The sequence below is a fragment of the Ochotona princeps genome, chromosome 6 (assembly GCF_030435755.1).
Source record: "Ochotona princeps isolate mOchPri1 chromosome 6, mOchPri1.hap1, whole genome shotgun sequence".
NCBI lineage: Eukaryota > Metazoa > Chordata > Mammalia > Lagomorpha > Ochotonidae > Ochotona > Ochotona princeps.
Genome location: NC_080837.1, coordinates 31955789 through 31976710, shown reverse-complemented (window position 1 = coordinate 31976710; position 20922 = coordinate 31955789). Strand labels below are relative to the sequence as shown.

At 42.2% G+C, this 20922-nt stretch overlaps 1 protein-coding gene across 13 annotated transcripts in view; it reads left to right on the top strand.

The window, feature by feature from the left end:
- The window catches only part of SEMA6D (semaphorin 6D), a 393639-nt gene that overhangs the window by 325534 nt on the left and 47183 nt on the right, over nucleotides 1-20922 (top strand). For 7 of the 13 annotated variants that reach the window (XM_058665900.1, XM_058665899.1, XM_058665897.1 and 4 more), the window contains exon 1: nucleotides 15800-16472. The exons of 1 other annotated variant lie outside the window; for it this stretch is intronic. In XM_058665900.1, coding sequence (XP_058521883.1) covers nucleotides 16409-16472 — 64 coding nt within the window. In that variant the 5' untranslated portion in view covers nucleotides 15800-16408. Of the gene's footprint in view, nucleotides 1-15106; nucleotides 15505-15799; nucleotides 16473-20922 lie in introns of those variants that run through there. 5 more of the 13 variants (XM_058665907.1, XM_058665905.1, XM_058665906.1 and 2 more) reach the window with 2 other exon arrangements.

Sequence of the window (20922 nt, the reverse complement as noted above, 5' to 3'; positions counted from 1 at the left end):
GACATATTTTACAGACAGAGGAGGAGAGATAGCGTGAGAAGGTCTTCGATCTGTTGGTTCACCCCGCAAATGTGGCAGCAATAGCCAGAGCTGAGCTGTTCCAAAGTTGAGAGCCAGGAGCTTCCCCAAGATCTCCCACACGGGGACAGGGTCCTGAGGACCTGGGCTGTCCTCCACTGCTTTCCCAGGCCATAAGCAGAAGCCTAGTTCAGGACAGGTATCAGTGTCCACACGGGATGCTGGCACCACAGAGTGGAAGATTAGCCTGATGCACAACCACAATGGCCCTACAATGTCAGTCTTTTTGTGATTGCTGTTTGCGTGTCATATTTAGAAAGACCTTTCCTACTCTAAGTTTGTGGAAATAGTTACTTACAGTTTCTTATAGCCTATCTTTTAAATTTAAATATTTGATCCATTGTAACTTTTAATGAGTAATGATGTATGCCACAGAATTCTTGCTTTTTCATCCAAAAATGAATTGTAGTAATTGAACTATATGTTTTCTCTGTGTTGCTTGAAATGCTAATATAATTTGTGCATATTCCTGTGTCTATTTCTATATTTTATTCAGAGTTGGATACTTCTATCTATGTGACTGTATAATCTTTTAATTATTATAATTTTAAAACAGTGCAATTACAAGAATAGGCAAAACAAATTTTTGGTCAGAATCTTCCATGCTAATCTATGACAATCTTTTATACTCCTACAGAAAGCATTGAGAATTTCTCAAATTTCATTTAATTTAGACATCAATTTAGAGTTCAGTGACATATATATGTTACATCGAGATATTATATATGAGAATAAAATTTGACTATTCAAATCTTCTTTTATATATTCTTCCAAAGAATAGTACAGTTTTCTTTGTACTTATTCAACACATTTGTTCCAAATTTTATCTTTAGCTAACCTATATTTAATTTACTCTCATGAATGGGATATTTTTACCATCACATGTTTCAGTAATATTTGTATTTATTTACATATAGGAAAGATGATTTTTGTACTGTGTTATAAACTGCTAGCTTAGCTAAAGCCACTTCTCTCAAGTAATTTTGCAATGTTTTTCCCCTTCCAAACACCAATGACTATTCTTCACTTTCTATTGCACTAGCTTATGCCTTTAAAATCATAGTAAATTACAGTAGTAACTGACTGCCAATATCCATGATTTTTCCCTGAATGTAAATTGTCATATTTTGGCAATAAGGACTAATTTAAGGGAGCAGGCACTTAGTGCAACAGTTACCTTGCTACTTGAGACACATGTATCCCATTGCAGAGTGCCTGATTCAAGACCCAGCCTCCTCTACTTATGATCTAACCTCTCACTAGCATGTATCTTGGGAGGAAGAGCATTATGGCTCTTGGGGCCCAGCCACCCAGCTGTAAGACTCAGACCAAGTTCTGTGTTCCTAACTTTGGCCTGGCCCAGCTGTGTCTGTTGTAAACATTTGGAGAGTGAGCCATTAGACAGAAAACCTGTGTTCCTTTCGGTATCTCTCTTTCAAAAAGAATGAAAATAATTAAATAGACTAAATTTTTAAAAAATTACATTTGGATTTCTGTATGACAAATTCACATTCTGTTTGTATTAAAGAATTACCGTGTTCTGGGTTTTCACAGCTGTAATCAACATTCTTTTTTTCAATTTTTCAATGTTTTTATTATTGTAAAGAGAAGAGATTTTGTGTATTTCATTGGTACAACTCTGAAAAGATAACCATAGTTCTATTCCCGCCTCTCTCATTCATACATTCCCCATCCTTCCTTCATTCCTTTTTTCTTGATGTTTTTCTAAAGCATAGGATTAAAAGATGCACCTCAATAGTAGAAGTACATTTACCTTCTAGACTCATTGCTTCTGTGTTACCATTCAAACTTCCTAAGAAATGCATTTGTACGTGGGCACTGTCCTGTACACTGCAGGTATGTATACAAGATCCGTGCTTTCTGGCACTCACTATTGAAGGCAGTTACTTTTAACTCATCGTTACTATCTGAAAGAACCTATGGGACATGCTAGAGCAATGGATTATGAAAGAAAAGGTGATCATCAGGAGAGAGGAAAAGGACTCTGGAAGAGCTTGTTTTGATAGGGAAGACAGGAATGCAGGTGCTTCACACAAGGTTTAATAAAACACTACCTCGGATTCTGGCATGGCCATCAAGTCCGACACTGGACTTTAGTAATATGTAGCCTTAATATAGGTTTTCACAGTTAAAACATATGAAACTTACCTTGATTTTCATAGACATCATTTACTTTACTGCTTACAGTAAAGTTAAATATTATCTCAAAATGGAAAAAAAAAAAAAAAGGAAGCTTAAACTTGAAACTCTCAGAGTCCAAAAGCTAAACAAATCATCCACACCTGTGCTGTTTGCACTGACCTGATAAAAATCATTAAATAGCATCATGTGCGACTTTAATTTTTGACAAGGAGATCTGGAATGCATGTTTTCCTGATTTCTTCATTTATATCATTCCTGCTACTTCCTACTTCAACCAGAGAATTGTCTCCTAATCATAACATGTCCTAAGACCCAACCAGCGAATTTCACAATTCTTCTCAAATGCAGGCTTACCGAAGACAAATCCTCCAGGAAGGCCATGGGAAGAAACATTTAATTCAGGACCAAAGTCTGTGCTACATCTTGGCTTTCTGTGAAGCCCGCAAGGCTTCAGTCTATTATGGAAAGTCAGAAACCCTCACAGGGTAGCCAGAATCCTGTGGCCTTAAACCCGGGGTAATCTGTCGCTTCTCCTGTTGGGTTCTGTCCGTGTGCCAGCTGCCAAGCACACGCAGGAGCCTGGGGGGGAAAAAGATGTTTTTCTGCCTGCTTCTCTGTAACTTAGGGATATCAAAGGAAGGAAAATAGTAGAGGCAATTCAGGAGGCAAGCCTGGCCATTTAATCTCAGCTGAAAACGGTCCCCAATCTGACTGCAAAAGTGGGATCTTAGCTCTCTGGCACATTAAATAATCATGAAAACTAAACACCACTTTTTCAACATTTGACTGAATAATAAAAGTATGGATTTGTCCCATCTGTACTCTTGGGTTGCTCAGTTATACATTCACTAAATCACAGTTCTAATAACGTCCATTTGAAAGATGAGGAAAAGAGTCTTTGTAGTTTATCCCTGCTTTTCGTTTCCTCTTAATCTAACCACAAACTAAACAGATTCATAAAATGTTTATAGAGGGTCATAAAGTGATGTTTTTTAATACAAAGGTTGCTAATGTAATTAAGTATACATTCTATGACACTGTAATTTTAAATGGTTTGCATGAAATTAATAAATACTTATATCTATTTTATCTTTTGCTTCATTAATGACAAATAATAAAGGAAAAGAAAAAAACAAAGTTCCTGCCAAACCAAGAGCCTACAATTCGGAAATTGAAACTGCAGATACTGCTCAAGACTTTATCTTTTTTCTTGGAAATGTACCATTAAATTTAATTAGATTTCTCATTTGCTTATTTCTCTCTCTCCATCTCTCTTTCCCCCAGACACTAGAGCACATATAAGTTGTTTTAAAATGGCCTACATAGCATAAGTGGGAAAAAACCATATGAAAAATGTAGCTGCTTATTCTTATACTGCTATAATTATTATATTAAAGATAGCTTAAAGGTCTTGTGACTATCCTGGCCATTGAATAATATCATGATGCTTATGACATCAATACGCACTTCTTATAACTTTAAGTTAGTAAGAAGGGAACCTCATAGGCAGACACTATTTTGCAATAGGTTAAGCTTGGGACGCCCACATCCCATTATCAGTACCTGGGATCCAGGTTTGCATCTGCCTCTGACTGAGCTTCCTTTAATGTGCACCCTGGGAGGCGGCAAGTAATGGCTTCAGGAGTTGGACTCTCCCACTCACAGAGAAGTCCCAGATGGAGTGCTCGGCCTCAGTGTGACCCAGTCCTGGCTGTGGTAGGCACTTGAGTAGTTTAAAATGAGAGTGAGCAAGATCACTCTTTCTCCATTACTCTCTTCTCTTTCGTCTTCTCCTTCATAACAGGTCTTAAGACCCAACCAATGAATGAGACCTAACCTGTCTCCCTCTCTTTTTTCCTCCCTCCCTCTTCATCTTTCAAACAAATGAACAATGTTTAAAAAGGGACAGTAATAAACTTAACAAAAGACACGCGAAACCATTTGAAGGATTAAAATCACATTTTAGTTTTTCCAATTTTGGGGGGTAAAGAGAATTGGAAGTGACCTAATATTTTCTTCTCTTACAGTATTTTATCATCTGTATGTCAAAATGTGATTTCCTTCTCTGAAATAATCCACTCTTTATATTTCATGTTAACATTTCCACTCATGTAAAATGGCAGTGCTCACCTTGCACAAGATGTTTGAGAAGAAGCTACTAAATTGCGTTTCTTCAAGTTCACTTGGTCTTTAAAGCCATGTAATCATGATCAGAGCTTAGAATGCGTGATTTAACATGGGAAGAATAGTTAAACTAACCTTGAACATTGTTTCAACCAAAGAACATCGTTAAATAATGACTTTTGTATAGTTTCACAAGCGTTGGGAGCATCCATCAACATGTTATAAACAAGTGGCTAGCTGAAAATGTACCACTGAATAGTCAGCCCCAAAAGATACTAGATAGAATATTATGATATGTTGGTCTTTTCCCCTATGTTTGTAAGCCCTGGCTAAGGAGTGGGACAAACTCCATAATTCCCCTACATTGTGGTTCCGTGTTGGAGGACAAAGACCGGCAGTAGGAAGGATGAAGGGTCTTTCCCTGGCACTTCTGAGCCCGTGCCACTCCAGCTGGCTGATGGCTCACCTGTCTAATTCCTCTTACTGCCTTGTAGATACTTGGCGCATGGAGATTTTGCTCTGTTTCTCTCTAAGATTTATGTTTCCCCTGTCTACTAACTGTAATTATAACAGTAATTTCTAATTTCCTTCTGGGCATCATCTTGTGGACACCATGCCAACACTTGAAGCTCCACTTAGTCAAAACCAAACTGAATTTTCCCCTTGTGCAAATCTGTTCCACCTCCTATGTCTCTATATTGTATAATAATTCAATTTTTTTTCTAAAACTGAGCCAGACTAGGAAGCTAGGAAATATCTCCTACATCATCTTACTAACAACAGCCTAAGAGTTCTGCTGTGTCTTCTCATGTATGTGCTTTTCTATTGTTTCCACCTCTACTAGGCTCACATTTGAAAAGCAAAAAAAGAAAGATTTATTTTATTTATGTGAAAGGCAGAGTTATATAGAAAGAAGGAGAGACAGAAAGGGATCTTCCTTCTGCTGATCACTCACCAAATAGCTGTAATGGCCAGGGCTTGGCTAGCCCAAAGCCAGGAGTTCCTTCTCCGCATCCTATGTGCTGTGGGTAGCCCAAGTATTTGGGTTATGCTCTGTTGCTTTCTCAGGTGCATTAGCAAAGAGCTGGATCAGAAGTGGAGCAGCTGAGATTCAAAGCAGTCCCCATATGGGATGCCAGCACTGTGTCCCAAGTGGTAGCTCAGCCCACTGGGCCACAGTACCAGTCCTTGTGATTGCCCTTTTATGTTGACCCTTGTACTAGGATCCTTACTGTTAAAGCTGCTTGCTTCTCTAAGTTGTTTCTCACTTTTCCTTTGAGCCCTATCTCAACAACACAGCCTAGATTATAATCTTTTCCTCAAAAATCTGCCTCTCTTAAATACCTGAAAAAATCCATTCAAACCACAGCTTGTGCAGAGAAGCGCCAAACAGTGACCATATTCGGTTTTGGTCACATCTCTTACTGCTTGCCTCCAGGAAGTCATTTCTCAAACCCATGCCCTTTCTCCCTCCCTTGCCTGTGCTGTCTGCGCTAATGATGTCGTCAATGCACTTTCCACCTTGGGAATGTGTGCCTTTCGCTGTCTCTGATTCAGCTCATAGGATCCCATGTCAGGAAGTCTTTTACAACCCTCTCTATTATTCATTGCTGCAAGTCTTATTCCTCCACAGCACTCTGTTCCACCTCTGGATTTAATATTTATGGCATTCTGCCGTGTGTAAGGTTAGCTCCTCGCACATCTGTCTCTCTCGTTAGGGTGCACGCTCCCTCACTCATTATTCCATCCATCAAAAGTCTCCAGGGTTCCTGTGCCAGCCACTGTTCTAGACAGCAGTGATACAAAGACTAAAGTTTACTCTCTGGAGGAGCTCAGACTAGTACGTGACAAAATACTTTCATACAACCATGAGATGAGGTAAATGTCCAAAGGGCATAAAGTTGAGATAAGCACCAGCCGGAGATTCCTAAGGCCCAGCTTCGGAATCTGGCTCTGCCGTGTGACTAAGTTGTCATTAATGAGTCTCGCTTGCTAAAGGAGGATCTCTATAGACTGTTCCTAAAAAACAAAATTAAATTATATAGTGACTTCCCAGTTGGTCTACTGATCCCCTCTCAACCCATTTCTCCCTACTCTGGTCCCCAGAGGCTGATCTTGAAGAACTACACCCATGGACCACTCTAATCTCTGGCTTCCATGAAGAGCACTAGCAGGAGACTGGAAAGAGGGAAGAGAGTAGGTTGTAATGTTTGTTTCCTAAGCTCCTTCCCTGCAGTTCACTCTAGGCTGACGGAGACCCTATGGGTGACAGCACCTGCAGCAGTGAATGTGTCTCCAACCTAGTCTTGATGTCTCTAGGTTCACTAATTGCTTCCTCTTGGAAGGGTGAGAAGGCCCCTGTGTAACTGGACCCTATGGTCTCTCTCTGCCCACACCTTTACAAACACTGAAGCCTAGTGTGCCATCTGTTCCCTGCCACAACTTGGAATGATAAGACTGCTTTTCAAATTTTAAGTTGCTGTCTACATGAAAAGTGTTTCTCATTTATCTCTACACAGTGCTTTACACAAAGCAGATTGCTGCTATTAATAACAAATGGTGAAATGAGTACATGTGAGAATGAATGGGTGAGTCGTCCTGCCCCCTTCCACTTCGGTTATCTTGTGCTGGGGATACATCCTTTCACCTTGATCGGCTTTTAGCATGCTTTGATTTGATTTGGAAGGTTCCAGGTTCCCTGGGAGAACGCTGTCACAGACTTGTTGCAGAAAGGTCTGCCTTCCGGTGTTTCTAGTGGTTTAACTTTGAAGGGGTTAAGTTTGTTTCCAAATTCTAGAAACCTATATACCCTTTCTGCAGGCTACACATTTAACTAGTATCAGAATGGATTGCTTATTTATATTTTTTGTGCTTCAATATAGAAGCTGGAAAATAAGTCAAAAGAAGATGTGTTTTTTTTCCTACTTTATAGAATCCAAGAGCACATTTTAAAACAATTTTTAAATTACATTTACCTATTTGCTAGACAGTGAGTCAGAGTTACACAGAGATTTCCCATACCATGGTTCACTCCCCAAACACCGGTAGTAGCCAAGGTGGGGCCTAGCAGAAGCCAGAAGCCAGGAACTCTATGCGTGCAAAACTTGAGCCATTATCTGCAGCCTCCCAGAGTGCACATGATCAGGAAGCTAGAACACTGAGTAGAGACAGAGCTAGAACCCAAATACTGTGATCAGCAGCTTGATGGCCGAACCAAACACTGGTCACCTAGGAACCTATTTTGAGAATCATTATAACAACCTGGGGTAGTATTTTCAGAGCATCAAAAGCAAACAAGGGGCAAGTAAGTTTCTGTACTTCTCCCTTTCGTTCAGCGAATGGGCAGTAGGACACCCCAGCTAAATTATGTAAACTAAAATAAATCATAGGACTCGGTAGCTTGATGTCTGACAGCTGGAATCATGGCTGGTTAGGTTTTGTTATTAATTTATTACCAGCAGTTCAGAATTCTCCTTGTCTCTTGAATCACCACCTATCTCATTGATAGAGCTAGGCATGTTCCTCTAATTTTAATATTGCAGTTTCTGAAAATTGTGGCTTACAAACAAGAAACTGACTTTAGAAAACATACCTTTGAATAAATATGTTTAATAGTATGCTTTGGTACTGAGTAGGTATTATTCATTTGCAAATAATTGCAGAACTGGAATTCTTAATTAAAATTTGCAATGAGAAATGAATCTGTTTACTTTGTAATTATGGTCCAGAAATTTAGAACATATTGGGGTAGTTTGTAAGCATAATTTCAAAGATTTTAATATAGCAAAAAGAACTCATAAAGCCTCCATACAGGAACTCTTGGAAGAAAAAAATCACACACATATATACAATGTGTGCATGGATCTAAATTCAGTAAGACTTGAAAAGCTAATCACTGACTCTAACTATAGCATTGAAAAATTATAACGTAATGGGTGCTTTATATTGTTGTAACAACAAAAACCCCTCAAAACAGTCCTTCTAGTACTTTTTAGATTCTCCAAAAAAGCTATCAGCAGTTTGATTTTTTTTTTTTTTTTTTTTGGCTTTGAAATTGAAACACAATGGCAAATTCTGTAAGGCTCCTTTTTTAGGCCTTCCTTAAAAGAATATGTCTGAAGTAATTTTTCAGCCTATATCAAACTTCAAGCTTCTAGAAGACTGCCACCAAGGAGCTCATCTTGGATAATGGTTAAAATGAATCAGACAGTGTTTAAATCTTTCTCGGTTGTTGGGGCCAACGTGGCCATAAAGTTTGTCATAAGAATGTAGAAGACTGAACTGTTTTTTTGATATCTGCCAACTGTTGATAGGTTCAAAAGCCAACGGGAATTGAAAATCTTGGACAGGACACTTTGTGAACATATGTTGAACAAAGTCTAAGTCTTTCCTGAGACTCCTTCTCAGACACAAATGAAACCCTTGCAACTGGGACTGGCAGAGAGATGGCACCTGCCATCATGTTCTTTGTGTCTTTGCTGACTCATGCTATGCCCAACACCCCGATTTAAACACTTGTTAGTCAGTGTATCACCAGGTCACCTGCTGGACCTTGCCACTGCATCACAGTTTAACAGGGCATTTTGAACTTTAGATGATTCCTGCTATTACATATGAATGCTAATAGTGTTTGTTATTGATTTTTTTCACCTGGAATATCTACTTCTTCCTGCCTCCCATCCACATACTACTCATCATTCTCCTTGTATATTTGCAATATGGCTTTTTGCAAGTATAATCTCAATATACTCAGTGTTAACAAAAATGTCCCTGATAGTAAGCATCCTATCTGGGGAAGCAAAAAAGAAAGAAAAAAAATGTGTCTTTTGAGTGTCTTTATTTAGAAAGACAGAAATTACCCAGAATCCTATTTTTTCCTTTTTTGTAACCAGTATATGGCACTAGTGGTTTCTATTAAACTGAACTTTCACCATACAAAGTACTTAGTGATTAACAATTTGGGAAAGAGGGAAGAAACATTATCATATGGCTTAACCATTAAGGGAACGCCTATAGCTTAACCAATAAGGTTTATTGTAATAAGCTCACATAAGATTAAATTGGTATGTTTTTCTTAGTGTTTGTGAGTGATTCTGGTCTGTTACATGGGTAAAAGAATGTATATATAGATATATATAGATATATATGTGTGTGTGTGTGTATATATATATATATATATATATCCGAGATTTCAAGCATGGCATAAATTACCTCTAAAGATGCTGGATGCTGCCATTACATTTTACTCTCTCATTAAATTATCAAAAGGTAAAAAGTAGAACATACATTCTTACCCTAACTTTGATCATCAAACTGCAGATTGTTGAATATGTTTGCTTCCTGTGTTATCTAAGTCATATTTACTTACACTTCTGGTCTTTGTCTGTTTCATGGCATAGACTGTTTCTACAAAGATTAGGATTGAGTCAACAGATTTGTACTAGAATCTAGTCTTCACCACCTTCTGGGACTAAAAGTCCTTTCAAGATAGTTAACCAAGCGTGGGGTACTTTGGTCACAGATGCATTCTGACTCAGAGAGCTATCAAACATTAAACACTATTGTGTCTAGCCAGTTCCCGGGATGGAATGAGTATCCAGTTAAGTTCCTTCTCCCTTTGTAGGTCTGCATTTTAATATTGGCTGAAGCAAAAATAGAAAGATTAGGTAGGCAGGTTTTCTTTTAAAAACAAAATTTAAGGTACACTTTTTAAAAGGAGATGAAATGCTTTAATTAATTCTCCATCACTTTGTTTATGAAGACATTCCAGCAATTACTACATATTTTTCAGGCTTAATTGTTTGACGTCACAAGCATGGTACCTGTAAATTTATGAAGATCACTCTGTCAGGACTTTAAGCATCTTAGCTTCCTTTTTTGCCAAGATGTAAGCCAGCATGCCTCTGTCTTATATAGTCCTTTCCAAGGTGCGTGTCAGCACAGTTAAGTCATCCTGACCAACTTGCCAGTATGTAAGTTAAGTCATACTGACACACTTACCACCTTCCTTCCAAAAAGTTTATTTTGCTTTTGTTTGTCTCAGATTTTCGAGAAGATGGAGATAATACTCGTATTCAGTGTCAGTGTTGGAAAGAGCTCGTGTGATAAGTGGCTGTTGGCCCTTCATCTTCCTGATGGAAGTAACAGTGCGTTGGTGAAGCCTGATTGGTTTGACTTGAGCATTCGGTGTCCCTCCCCACAGTGGCACCTGTGGAGTCATTAGTGAAATTATACAAATAGCTGATATATCATTCCCATAGATATGTGCTGTATTCCTTTTGCAGAGTGAAAAGCAAACATTATTCACATTGTGGTAAAGTCATCAAAATGACTAAAAAAGCACATTTTTATCATTCCAAACATAAGCCTTGCTGTGGTGGTATACTATCACAGTACATAATAATAGAAATGAATTATGTCAGTAAAATTTTAAAGTTTAAGATTTACCATGATAAATATTTTTCATTAAAGTAAAATATCCTGGCAGAAGCACTTTCATATGCAGACTGTTGACACAAGGAGGCCAGCTGTGCCTATGCAGATGCCGAGATTTGGGTCTGTATTATTAATGATTTATCATGTCAGGGAGAGCTCAGATTAGTTTTGAAAGCAATCTCATGCCACAGGAGCACTTTCTGTAATGTGCGAATGCAAGGAATACTGTATGTACATTCCAAATTAGAGCAATCACAAAAGCTGCAGCTAACTTTGAACTTTCAAAACCTTTATTTTTTTAATTTTGAAATATGAAATGTTACATCTTAAACTGTATCATTCATTAAAATAGACGCAAGATGCTATTTCATAGCAATCACATAGTTAGTAGTGTGTGTACCCAAATGAACAGACATCGACACAAGGATAAGGAATGAAGGAAAAAGAATTGCAAACCAATGAGGTACAGTGTACTTTTGCCCTAAGTGTCACATTTCATGTGAAGCTGGATTGATTAAGCTTCTAATCCAATTCTGCAGGATTCCAGGATTGCACTGCTCTAAGGACTAGTGGAAACATAGGCTTCTGCTTACTGAGGGCTTGGAGTGGTCCGCCTCAGATTCTAAGCACTACGCAGCTAGTTTCATACTTTGGCTTCATCATCTCTGTTTGAAGTGTTCAGAATATAACTGTCATCTCTGCTTTACAAACAAGAAGATAGAAGCACAGTGTGGATAAACAAATTACCTAGTAAGTACTGTGTGTACCTGCATGGCACCCAACTCTAGTGAGAGCTCACACATCCAGCCAGTGCAAGAGCCTGGATTTGTGTCTGGGCCATCTAATATTCCATTGGCTTCACCATTAACTGCTGCTGTCAGCTGAGACCTTGCCTTTAGCTGTCAAGACCTAGAATGAAGTAGGATTCAAATCCTACGTAGCTGCTTTTGGAGTGACATTGGACAAGTCACTTAAAAAAATCTCGAGCCCTCTTTTTTCATCTGTACAATTATAATGAAAGTATTTACCTGGTAGAATCCTTGTGAGTTAAAATTCGCAAAAAGCTTAGAACAGACCTTGACACGTATTGTACACTAATGTTTTATTGAATAACAATAATAGTTAAGGAGCTGTATTTTATATTGATAAATTTTTATTGACAGTTACATACAGGAGTTTTCTTAGAAACTTCAAATAACTTTTCTGCTTAGAACTACATTATAAATTAAGTTACTGCTTACCATTGATGGGAATATATGCAGATAGCACGAAGGCATAGTCTAAATTTTCTTACTGGGCATGATAAAAGTCCAAAATCTCCAGTTATTCATTCACTCACCCACTTAACATTCTTAAGCCAGCACCTGGCTGATGTGACATCCTTATGTCACCCCCAGGGCTCAACCCTGGGGACACCTGGTTGGTACCTCCCTGTTCCCTATTCTGGAGACACATTCCACCGAAAGATGACTCTGTTTTATGATGTAGCAGAGACGCAGAGTAGAGAAGTTGTAGATTCTGTTAGTAGATCCATTCAGATATTTACAGAGTACCTGTTACAGACCCTGGGCTAGGCCCTGGGCCTGTCCAAGGAAATAAGGTCCCTGCTGCTAACAAGTGCACAGTGAGAAGACAACCTCCACAGGTGTCACCGTCTCAGTTCCACACCATATGCAAGCTAGTTCCATGGCGGGCAACTGCATGTGTCCAACCAGGCTGCACCTAAAGCCATCAGGTAGGGAAAGAGCAAGGTGGCCACAGTTGAAGGGGAAAGTTTGTGTAGTCAGCTGATGAGACCAAGCCCTTGTGGTAGGATGTTGTTGTAGGGTATTCGACATGAACACGGCAGCCCTTTGTCTCACACACAAGAAGAAGTTTCATGCAGACAAATTCTAGTTTGCAAACTATTATTTATTTAGGAAAGGAAAAAAGAGAGCTCCTGCCTTAGTGACAGGAGGGGACTCCAAGCTAGGAAATACTGGAGGAAATGATTGGAATGTGTCTTTTATGCACCATCTCAGGGAGGGGGCTCACATGAATCACTCCAAGGGCAGAAAGAAAAAAGAAAAACTTATTTGTGATGGGCAGTAATTTCTACCATCTCGTCCAGAAACAAAAGGTGAGATTGGGCGCTTCCTCCCCCCATCCTGAAGATGATAAACTGAGCCATCACTTTTTTGGCAGTGACCAACGTGGGCCAGTCTGCTTGCTAAGGGACAGGCATGGCTCTGTTGATTCTGTCCCTTTGTTCCCTTGTCCCTTCAGGAAGAGTATGGAAACAGGGACCCCCTCCCCTCATTTTTAGAAACACAATTATCATCTCAAAGGTAACTTCACCAGAGACCCTAACTGTCTTCTGCCCATCTACCTCCTCCCCATGGAAGAAAACCGCCAGTGTGGCAGCCTCATGAAGAGCCAGCCATCCTTAGGCTTCTTTCTGCTCCTGCTCAAGTGATGAAATGTCATCATTTTCCCATGGAGAGTCCCAGAACCAGAGTCCTATTGCAAAGAAGGCCATCTTTCCTTTCTGTCATTGCACTGCTAGCTGCCCTACCTCTCTTCTCTGCAGCCAACCACACATCGGGATTGACTCTGAGGTCAAGACGGATATTTAGACTGCAAACACTTCTAATCCATGGCTAGAAAGGACCGTCTAGCATATCCTTCTGACACTTCACAGTGCTTTATTCCTAGACTTCAGAACTCAGTGTAGGGCAAGCTGTGGTCTGTGTAAAGCTGGCCAGGCTGAAATTTCGGCAAAGAATTCAGCAAACTCCAGCACCCCCCCACTCCCCTCACTTTGCTGTTGACAGCAGATGTAGGACAATTTGCCAGTGACCTGTTGACAGGTGGGTGGTGATTTGATTGCTAATCAAGGCAAGGATCACTTCTTTGCATCCACATTCAAGGCACAGAGTCCTCTGGCTGCAACTGTGCTCTCTCCCTTGATGGAGAAAATATGGGAAAACGGGATGCCAGGAAACAGGCACAGCTTTCTGGGTCAGAAGTTGGCTGGGGAAGGGCCCTGACTGCCAAGTAACTTGCAGTGATGTCAGAGCCCAGCACAACCAGCAAACCCCAGCCAGCACGCCAACAAAAGGCTGAACACAGGGCTGCCTTGCCAAAGCTGTTCTTTCCGCCCCCTACCCTTTTCTTCTAATAGGAAGAACAGCGGGAAGAGAGTTGATAGTTTCAAAGACTTTCCCCTCCTCCTCGCCCCTTCCTTTTGGCCACCAAGTGTTAAGGGGTAAGTTAACACTTCTCCGGATGAGTCCTATCCGTTTCTTTGAGGGTGTCTTTGGGTGAATTGCTTTGAGAAGCTGGCAGAGAAAGTTTCAGAAACAGCTCAAGACAGGGAATGTCCCCTAAATATGAACATGTAACTGTTTGCGAGATGGTAGGGTTCATTGAGAGAAGGAAGAGACTTTCTGTGCCCCCATTCTCTCTCTGAAGCGAGTTAACCATACTCGGGTGAAAATTAAAACTTTGGATTTAAAAAAAAGTTCTCTATTTGTCTTTAAACACTGCATCGTGCTCTATTCCAGGCATTTAGAGCCCTCGGTAATTCATAGTTCAACTGGAAATTAATAAAGCACAGTTCATTCTTGGAAATGAAGTTTGGATTAAATTTTGCTTGTTTAGTCATATATGACTCCCCTCACTTTCATTTTTGACAGTCAATTTTAAATGATGTCACTTCAAGGACATTTTCATTTCTCCCACAACGTATTACACGAAACACTTGCCTGTAAAACCGGCTCATTAGCCTGCAAAATTATACTGTACTCAATGGCTTTCATTCAAAGTAGAAATGGGATTTTTTAGGAGGCAATTTCAGTATTTTACAAAGATAAAGCAATGTTTGATTGCTTCTCCCCAGCTGTTTTGCTTAGTGGTTATAAAGAGAAATTGTGTGTGTGTGGGGGGGAGAGGTAATGTGGGGGCGGCTTGGTAAGGATGTGCTTAAAAAGATAAATCTTACACCAGAAAACTAAGACGGAACTTCACGGAACTGCGCCCTCAGCTTGACCACGCTGCAATGATTTGTCCTCGGATGTCTGGAGGCAAGCTCTGAGAAGAAGTGAGAGGCGAGGAGCAAAAGGAGTCAGGGAGAGAAGCGAAAAGGCTGCTTGGTAGGCTGCAGCCGCCACGGCGAGCTGGAAGACTGAGGCTCTGAGTGGCTGGAAGCAGCAGCTCCTCCAAGGTGGGGAGGGAGGGCGCAGAGCAGAGCCACGGAGAGGAGGGACGCGGAGGCCACCGAGGGGTCAGCGGGGCCGCGGCGCCAGGGTGGGGGCCTCCGGGCGGCGCTGGGGCGAGGACGAGCGCGCCCGGCCGCCCGCGCCTCCTGCCGTCGGCTCCCGGGGGTGGGACCCGCGCCGGGAGCTGCCGAGTGCGTGGAGGGAACCCGGCTCGGCTCGCCTGATGGATTGACTTGGAGATGGATCGAATTACACCATTTGCCGTGCACCGGTTTGTTTTGCTCCTTCGCCGTCCCGCTGCCGCCGCCACCACCGCCGCCGCTGCAGCTGCAAGACCGGTGGTGGCGAGTTTGGGGATTCTGACGAGAACGCCTAGACCGAAGGAGACCGTGGGATAGCTCTTTCTGCATTTTTGTCTTGATTTACTTTTTTATTTTCTCCTGGAGCGTGAAAAGCTTGTTTTATTTTTATTTTTTCCTAAACCACCTCCCTCCTCCCCCATGAGGTAAGACTGTCTTTTACAAATTTGTTGATGTTCTTGGGAGCTTGGTGGGGTCGGACCTAGAACCTCGGAACCTGGACGCAGCCCCCACCGATGTGTGTGTGTGTGTGTGTGTGTGTGTGTGTGTGTGTTGTCACTAGGTAGCTGATTTCTTTTCCAAGCCGCTCTCTGGCCAACCAGGCAGGGGGACGCGCACCGGGGTCTAGAGGAGCCGTCAGAACTGGCAAAGCCCGGGGGAGGGGCCCGAGGCCCTTCCCCCCATTGTGCGCCCCTTCCAAGAAGGGGGCGGAAAAGCGGAGGGGGTGGGGACCGGGAGGAAAAGTTTCTTCCAGCCAGGACCAGCCTGGCGCTGCCCCAGCACGCTGTCAGGGGCAGCCGGGGCCGCCTCGAGGTCCGACACGGCGCTCGGGGCTAGGCTGAAGGAGCCGGCTGCGGGTTCGGCCCACGATAGGGCGCCGGGACCGCCGGGTCGGGCCGGAGCGACACCCACTCCTACCTGTCAGAGAGCTCTCGAGTGGGACCCCGAAGGAGTCGCACCCGCAGGCAAGGGGCGGGGGCTCGGTGACTTGGCCGCCTCCCCACCCACGCCCCCCGGGCTCTGGCACCCGCTGCTGCCCCGAAGGCGACCACTCTCCCCGGTGTTGGCCCAGCGCACCGAGGGCAGGCAGGCAGGCAGGCACCCAGGCCGGTAGCTACCCACCCCACCGCCCACCCGGCGCCCGGGCTTTCTGCTCCTGGCCACTTCTCCCCGGCAACTTTCCGTGCTTTGTTCTTGGCTGGGAATCCTTCGCGGAAGCGCCTCTGTCAGGGTCTCCGCCAGGCGGCAAGAGCTCCTCGCAGAACTGTGTTGCCTCCTCGTCTGCCCATCAATTATGGATGGGAACAAATAAGGAAGAGTCAATTTTGCATGAGCCCCTGCTCTGGCGGCGAGACGCGTCGGCTGCGCTGGCCGGGGCATGGCGAACGGGAAGGTAGGGAAACTTTCTCGGTGGCGCAGAAACACAGACGGCAGCCAGCAATGGGTGCCCGCCCCACCACCGCCAGGGGCTTAGAGCCCCCTCTTCCGTGTAGGACACCTGGACTGAAGTCAAAGCACGTAGAGATTTTGGAGGTGTGCGTGAGAACTGGGGTTGAAAAATTGCTGCGCCCTGGACTATCGGGGCTAGTGCTGTCAGGTGATTGTGTTATGGAACCTGAACCTGTAATAGGCAAAATGTGGTGGAGTTGGCTGTGTGTGTGTGTGTGTGTGATGTGTGTGTACGTGCGCGCGCACGAAGAGAGGTGTGAAAGTACCGGAAAGAATCTGGCAGTGCTGACTGTTCTAGGGGACCAGTGAGTGCAACATCCCAGACCTCCCCGCAGCTCGCAGCTAGGGGATGATTCCCACAGTTGAGCTTTATTTTTAATGTATAGGCTTTGTAAGCAGGCATTGGACCTTGTGTCTGCTACTGCAGTGCCTGCCTGCCCAAAAATAACCCTACTGCTTCCGGTGTCTAGAACAATTCGCCTCCCAAAACTTCTGGCTACTAAGAATTTTAAACATTCAATCAAACGCACCTGTGCTCTGTAGGGTTGCCCTTCCTTCAGCCCCATATTTTGGGCTATTTTGTTCATCTAGGGTGAAGTCCTGAGGAACTGGTTTAGCCTTTTTCTAAACTGGTTGGGTCCCTGTCCCTGAGAACAGGAGAAATTAGTTGCTGGAGGTAAATTTTCAAGGCTTCTTCTTCTGTGCAGTATTGAGAAATCTTATCTCAGACAGTCGTGGGGGGAGGGGAGAGGCTTTTACTATCTTTTTGGTGGTTGAAAACAATAGGTTTGGGTGCTAGTTTATTTTTGCAGTTAAATAATATCAAAATGCCCTCGTTATGTATCCAGATCAGGAAATTAAGTTGTGTATAGTCATGTTTAATGTAGTGAGTGACAGGCAAATTCTGTCAAGCTGGCAGCTATTACACAAACATGTCTTAGACAAATAGAAATTGCCAGATAAGCTCTGAGATTTGGGTCTCTATTGCCGTGAACCTAAACATCTTGAGATAAACTACAACTCTGTCATCACTGATTTTTGCTTTTTGTAGTTACTATCTATGCTTTTGAGTCTCTAGAACATGCTCTCAGAAAGATGGTTAAATAGAATACCCTAAGATTTTCAAAATGTATAGTTTTGTTCCATTGGCACATTTACATAGATTAACAGCTACTGACTCTTACTGGTTGCTACAAAATAGTGCTACCTGGCCTCATGCCTAAGTCTGTTACTAGAAGGAATCCTTTTATTTTTTTATTTTTATTTTTTGAGAAACATTTCTGTGATACAGGAAAGTATGCTAAGAATATTGTAACTGCTTTACCCACAGGCAGCTAGTTAACCTTAACCTCTGCTTGGTTTAGATTTGTGGGCACTCTGCCTTTTTTGGAGGGTGCCCTCTAATAGCACCATCTGGTCATGTCTCCCCTGGTTTGATGGATTTGCAAGGTGGCTGTGATGTAAGGTTGTTAGTCCTTAGAAGTGAGGGCAACTTGGGGTGCAGTTCCCTCACGTGCTGCAAGTCCAGGAAGGCTCTGTCCAGTACCTGTGACTGGAGTAAGTGGGTCCCTGAGTCATAGGCGAGAGTTTCTACTGCTGGAGAAGCCAAGAAGTAGTCACAGAAATGCCCATCGTTGTTAAGGACTTACTGAGACTGGAGACTGTAATGAACCATAGCAATTAGCTTAGTCATTGTTCTTGCATTTGAGTTTCATTAAGATACAGAGTGAAAAATGCATCTAAACAGGGTCATTTTTCACCCTTCTGATGTGTTTTATGCAGAGTTAACAGCCAATCTGAATGCCTTGCCATTAGTAGTGTAACCATAGGAGGTAAATGCCTTTCTTAGCATATTATAGGGTAAAATGTTATCTCTTATTTTGATTAATACACTTTAAGGCTGCAGATTCCCAGTTCAGTTCTTGAGGAAGTGAGAGACCATAGAGTCATGCCAGTCTTGGCTGGGTACCTAACACTTTTGCAAGGGGCTTTGTTAGCCAGTGTTCTGCACCGTGTGAGCCATTTCTGTTTCCAACTGTCCAACTTGAGCAAAAGGAGCAGTGAAGTTTGCTGAAAGGGACATCTGACAAAAATGTAAATATGCACCTTTATCTTGAAGTCTGTTATTTTATCCTAGAGAGACTTTAAAGCAATGTCATCACACCAAATGTTTACAAAGACCCGGCCTTCCTGCTTTTAACAATAATGAGTCCGTCATTAGAGTGGGAGATCTCGTTTTCTGTAACTTAAGGGATTGGAGACAGCATTGAAATCCACTAAAGCCAAGGTCTTAAGTTGACATTTATTTTGTGAACAGCTGCCAACTTGCAGTTGGGAAAAAAGTATATTTTGATTTCTTCTCAGGCCACATGAGAAGAAAAAAAGTCACAAAGCTCTACAGAGCACACCCTGACACTGTTCTGTTGAAGTGGCTGTTGTTGCACTGAGTACCTGCAATTAAAGCTGTCTCCGTTTTCCCTACAAAGAAAACTACTAAACTTTTACTTTGAAAGGCAACCATTTACATAGCCAAGGGCGACCAAATCGATGGTCCACCTAGATACCCTGTGAGATGTACTTATTTCTTAAACTTTCTTTCCTGGTAGGTTTTTGTTAATGCACCCAGATTAGCATTTTAACAACCCTGAAGTGAACTCCTGCCATTCTCTCTACTTGGCCACAGTGTGTAGATCATCCATCATCCTGTCCTTGGCTACAACAGGCTGCTGGCTCTATCACCATTTGGAGCTACACAGAATCCATCCGACTGTGAACAGCACAGCTGGCTACAGCAATTTTTTCTTCCACACCATTGGCAGCATTGTCTGGCTGTGGTAACTAAAGTTAACACCCAGAACAGGAAGTTTGTATTGTCTTGCAGCCTGTGCCAGGCCCTTCCTCTAGTCTTGGAGTACACCTGTCAGAAGACCCTGTTGACTTGCCATGTTGTGTTTCCCCCAAGAAGGGCCTCGCTGCAGTCTTGAGTGATCACAAAAACTCTTCATGCTTGATAACTTTAAACTATTAGACATGCAGTATAGGAAGGAGCCAGCCATTTAGACCCTCTTGACCCTATGCTTTCAGAACGCATTCTGTTTGAAAAGGTAAAGAATAGAGTGAAACAGCCTTTGTCATGTGAACACAAATGACTGAAGACAGGAAAGATCCAGTCCTTGGATGAACTGAGCATCTTATTCCTTCATCTCTTCTCACAAACAATGTGTGTTGTACTTATTCCTCATTATGGGTTCCAGTACTTGGCATCCCATTTTTATGTGTGTTGTTTCTTCTTTTGACTTAGTAAGATATCCGTTACAATAGCCATTGCTTGTTTAAGCAGCATAATGTGAACTCGATGGACACATTTGTTAGGCGAGATGGCCAAGTTCTGTTGTTTGTTTATTGTAATTCTGACTTTAGAGGTTGTGGTATAAAGCAGAAGCTACCTTGTGTTTTGGTAAGAGATATGTAGAATTCTTGGTCCTCTACAAACCAGAAAACGAGGAGGAGGAGGAGAAGGATGATGACGGTGATAGGTGGACGGGGAAAGATAAGAGATGATGGGGGAGGCCATGAGAAGGGTGATGATGATGAAAGGAAGAGGAGAAAATGACAGCAATCAACACCTAACATTGAATGTTTGTCCGCTTGTTAAATTCCAGACGCTGTAAGATTTAAAAAAATCTTGATCGTGCCATGATAAAAATCCACAAACAACTGTGTGAAGTGGGATCTGTTATTTCACTTCTTTCTAAAATAAATAACTGAGGGATTAGGGAAGTGACATCGCTTTTCAAAGATCATATGGTAGAGGAGCTGGGAATTGAGCCCTAGTTCCTGGTATTCAATTCCTAGTATTTCGTTCTGTCTTTTCATCATGGCACAGAATTATTTCCAAGAACACAGACCACTCTAAAATTTTTGTCTGTATATTTTATGATACTTGATTCTCTATAAAAAAAAAAAAGAGTCGTATTTAGGGGGAAGCTTTATGCTGAATGAAAGAATCTGCTCACTATGGGTATGAAGTTGGATCATAACCTTTTTTCCTAACCTAAATCATATTGTTGTACTCCTCTTTCATTTTTATTCCTTTTGGGCAAATAATTATGGCACACTTTTCTTCTCAAGTGTGCTAGAATGGTATCTTGTATCATTTTTTTTCCTCCCACGTGAGATTTTCCTGTCCCGGATTATAATGGCATAGGACAAATGGCAAGATCCATCACTCTCCACCCGAAAGTACTTCTGTGCCTGGGTGCTATTGGCATTAATTTCCCTGATCTTGGCAGGTAAAGATCCATTATGTATTTCTGTCCCATTTCCCAGGTGTATTTACGGGCCCCCTCAGCAAAGACAGTGAGAGCTGCAGCTGTCCCCACATTAGTGGCACC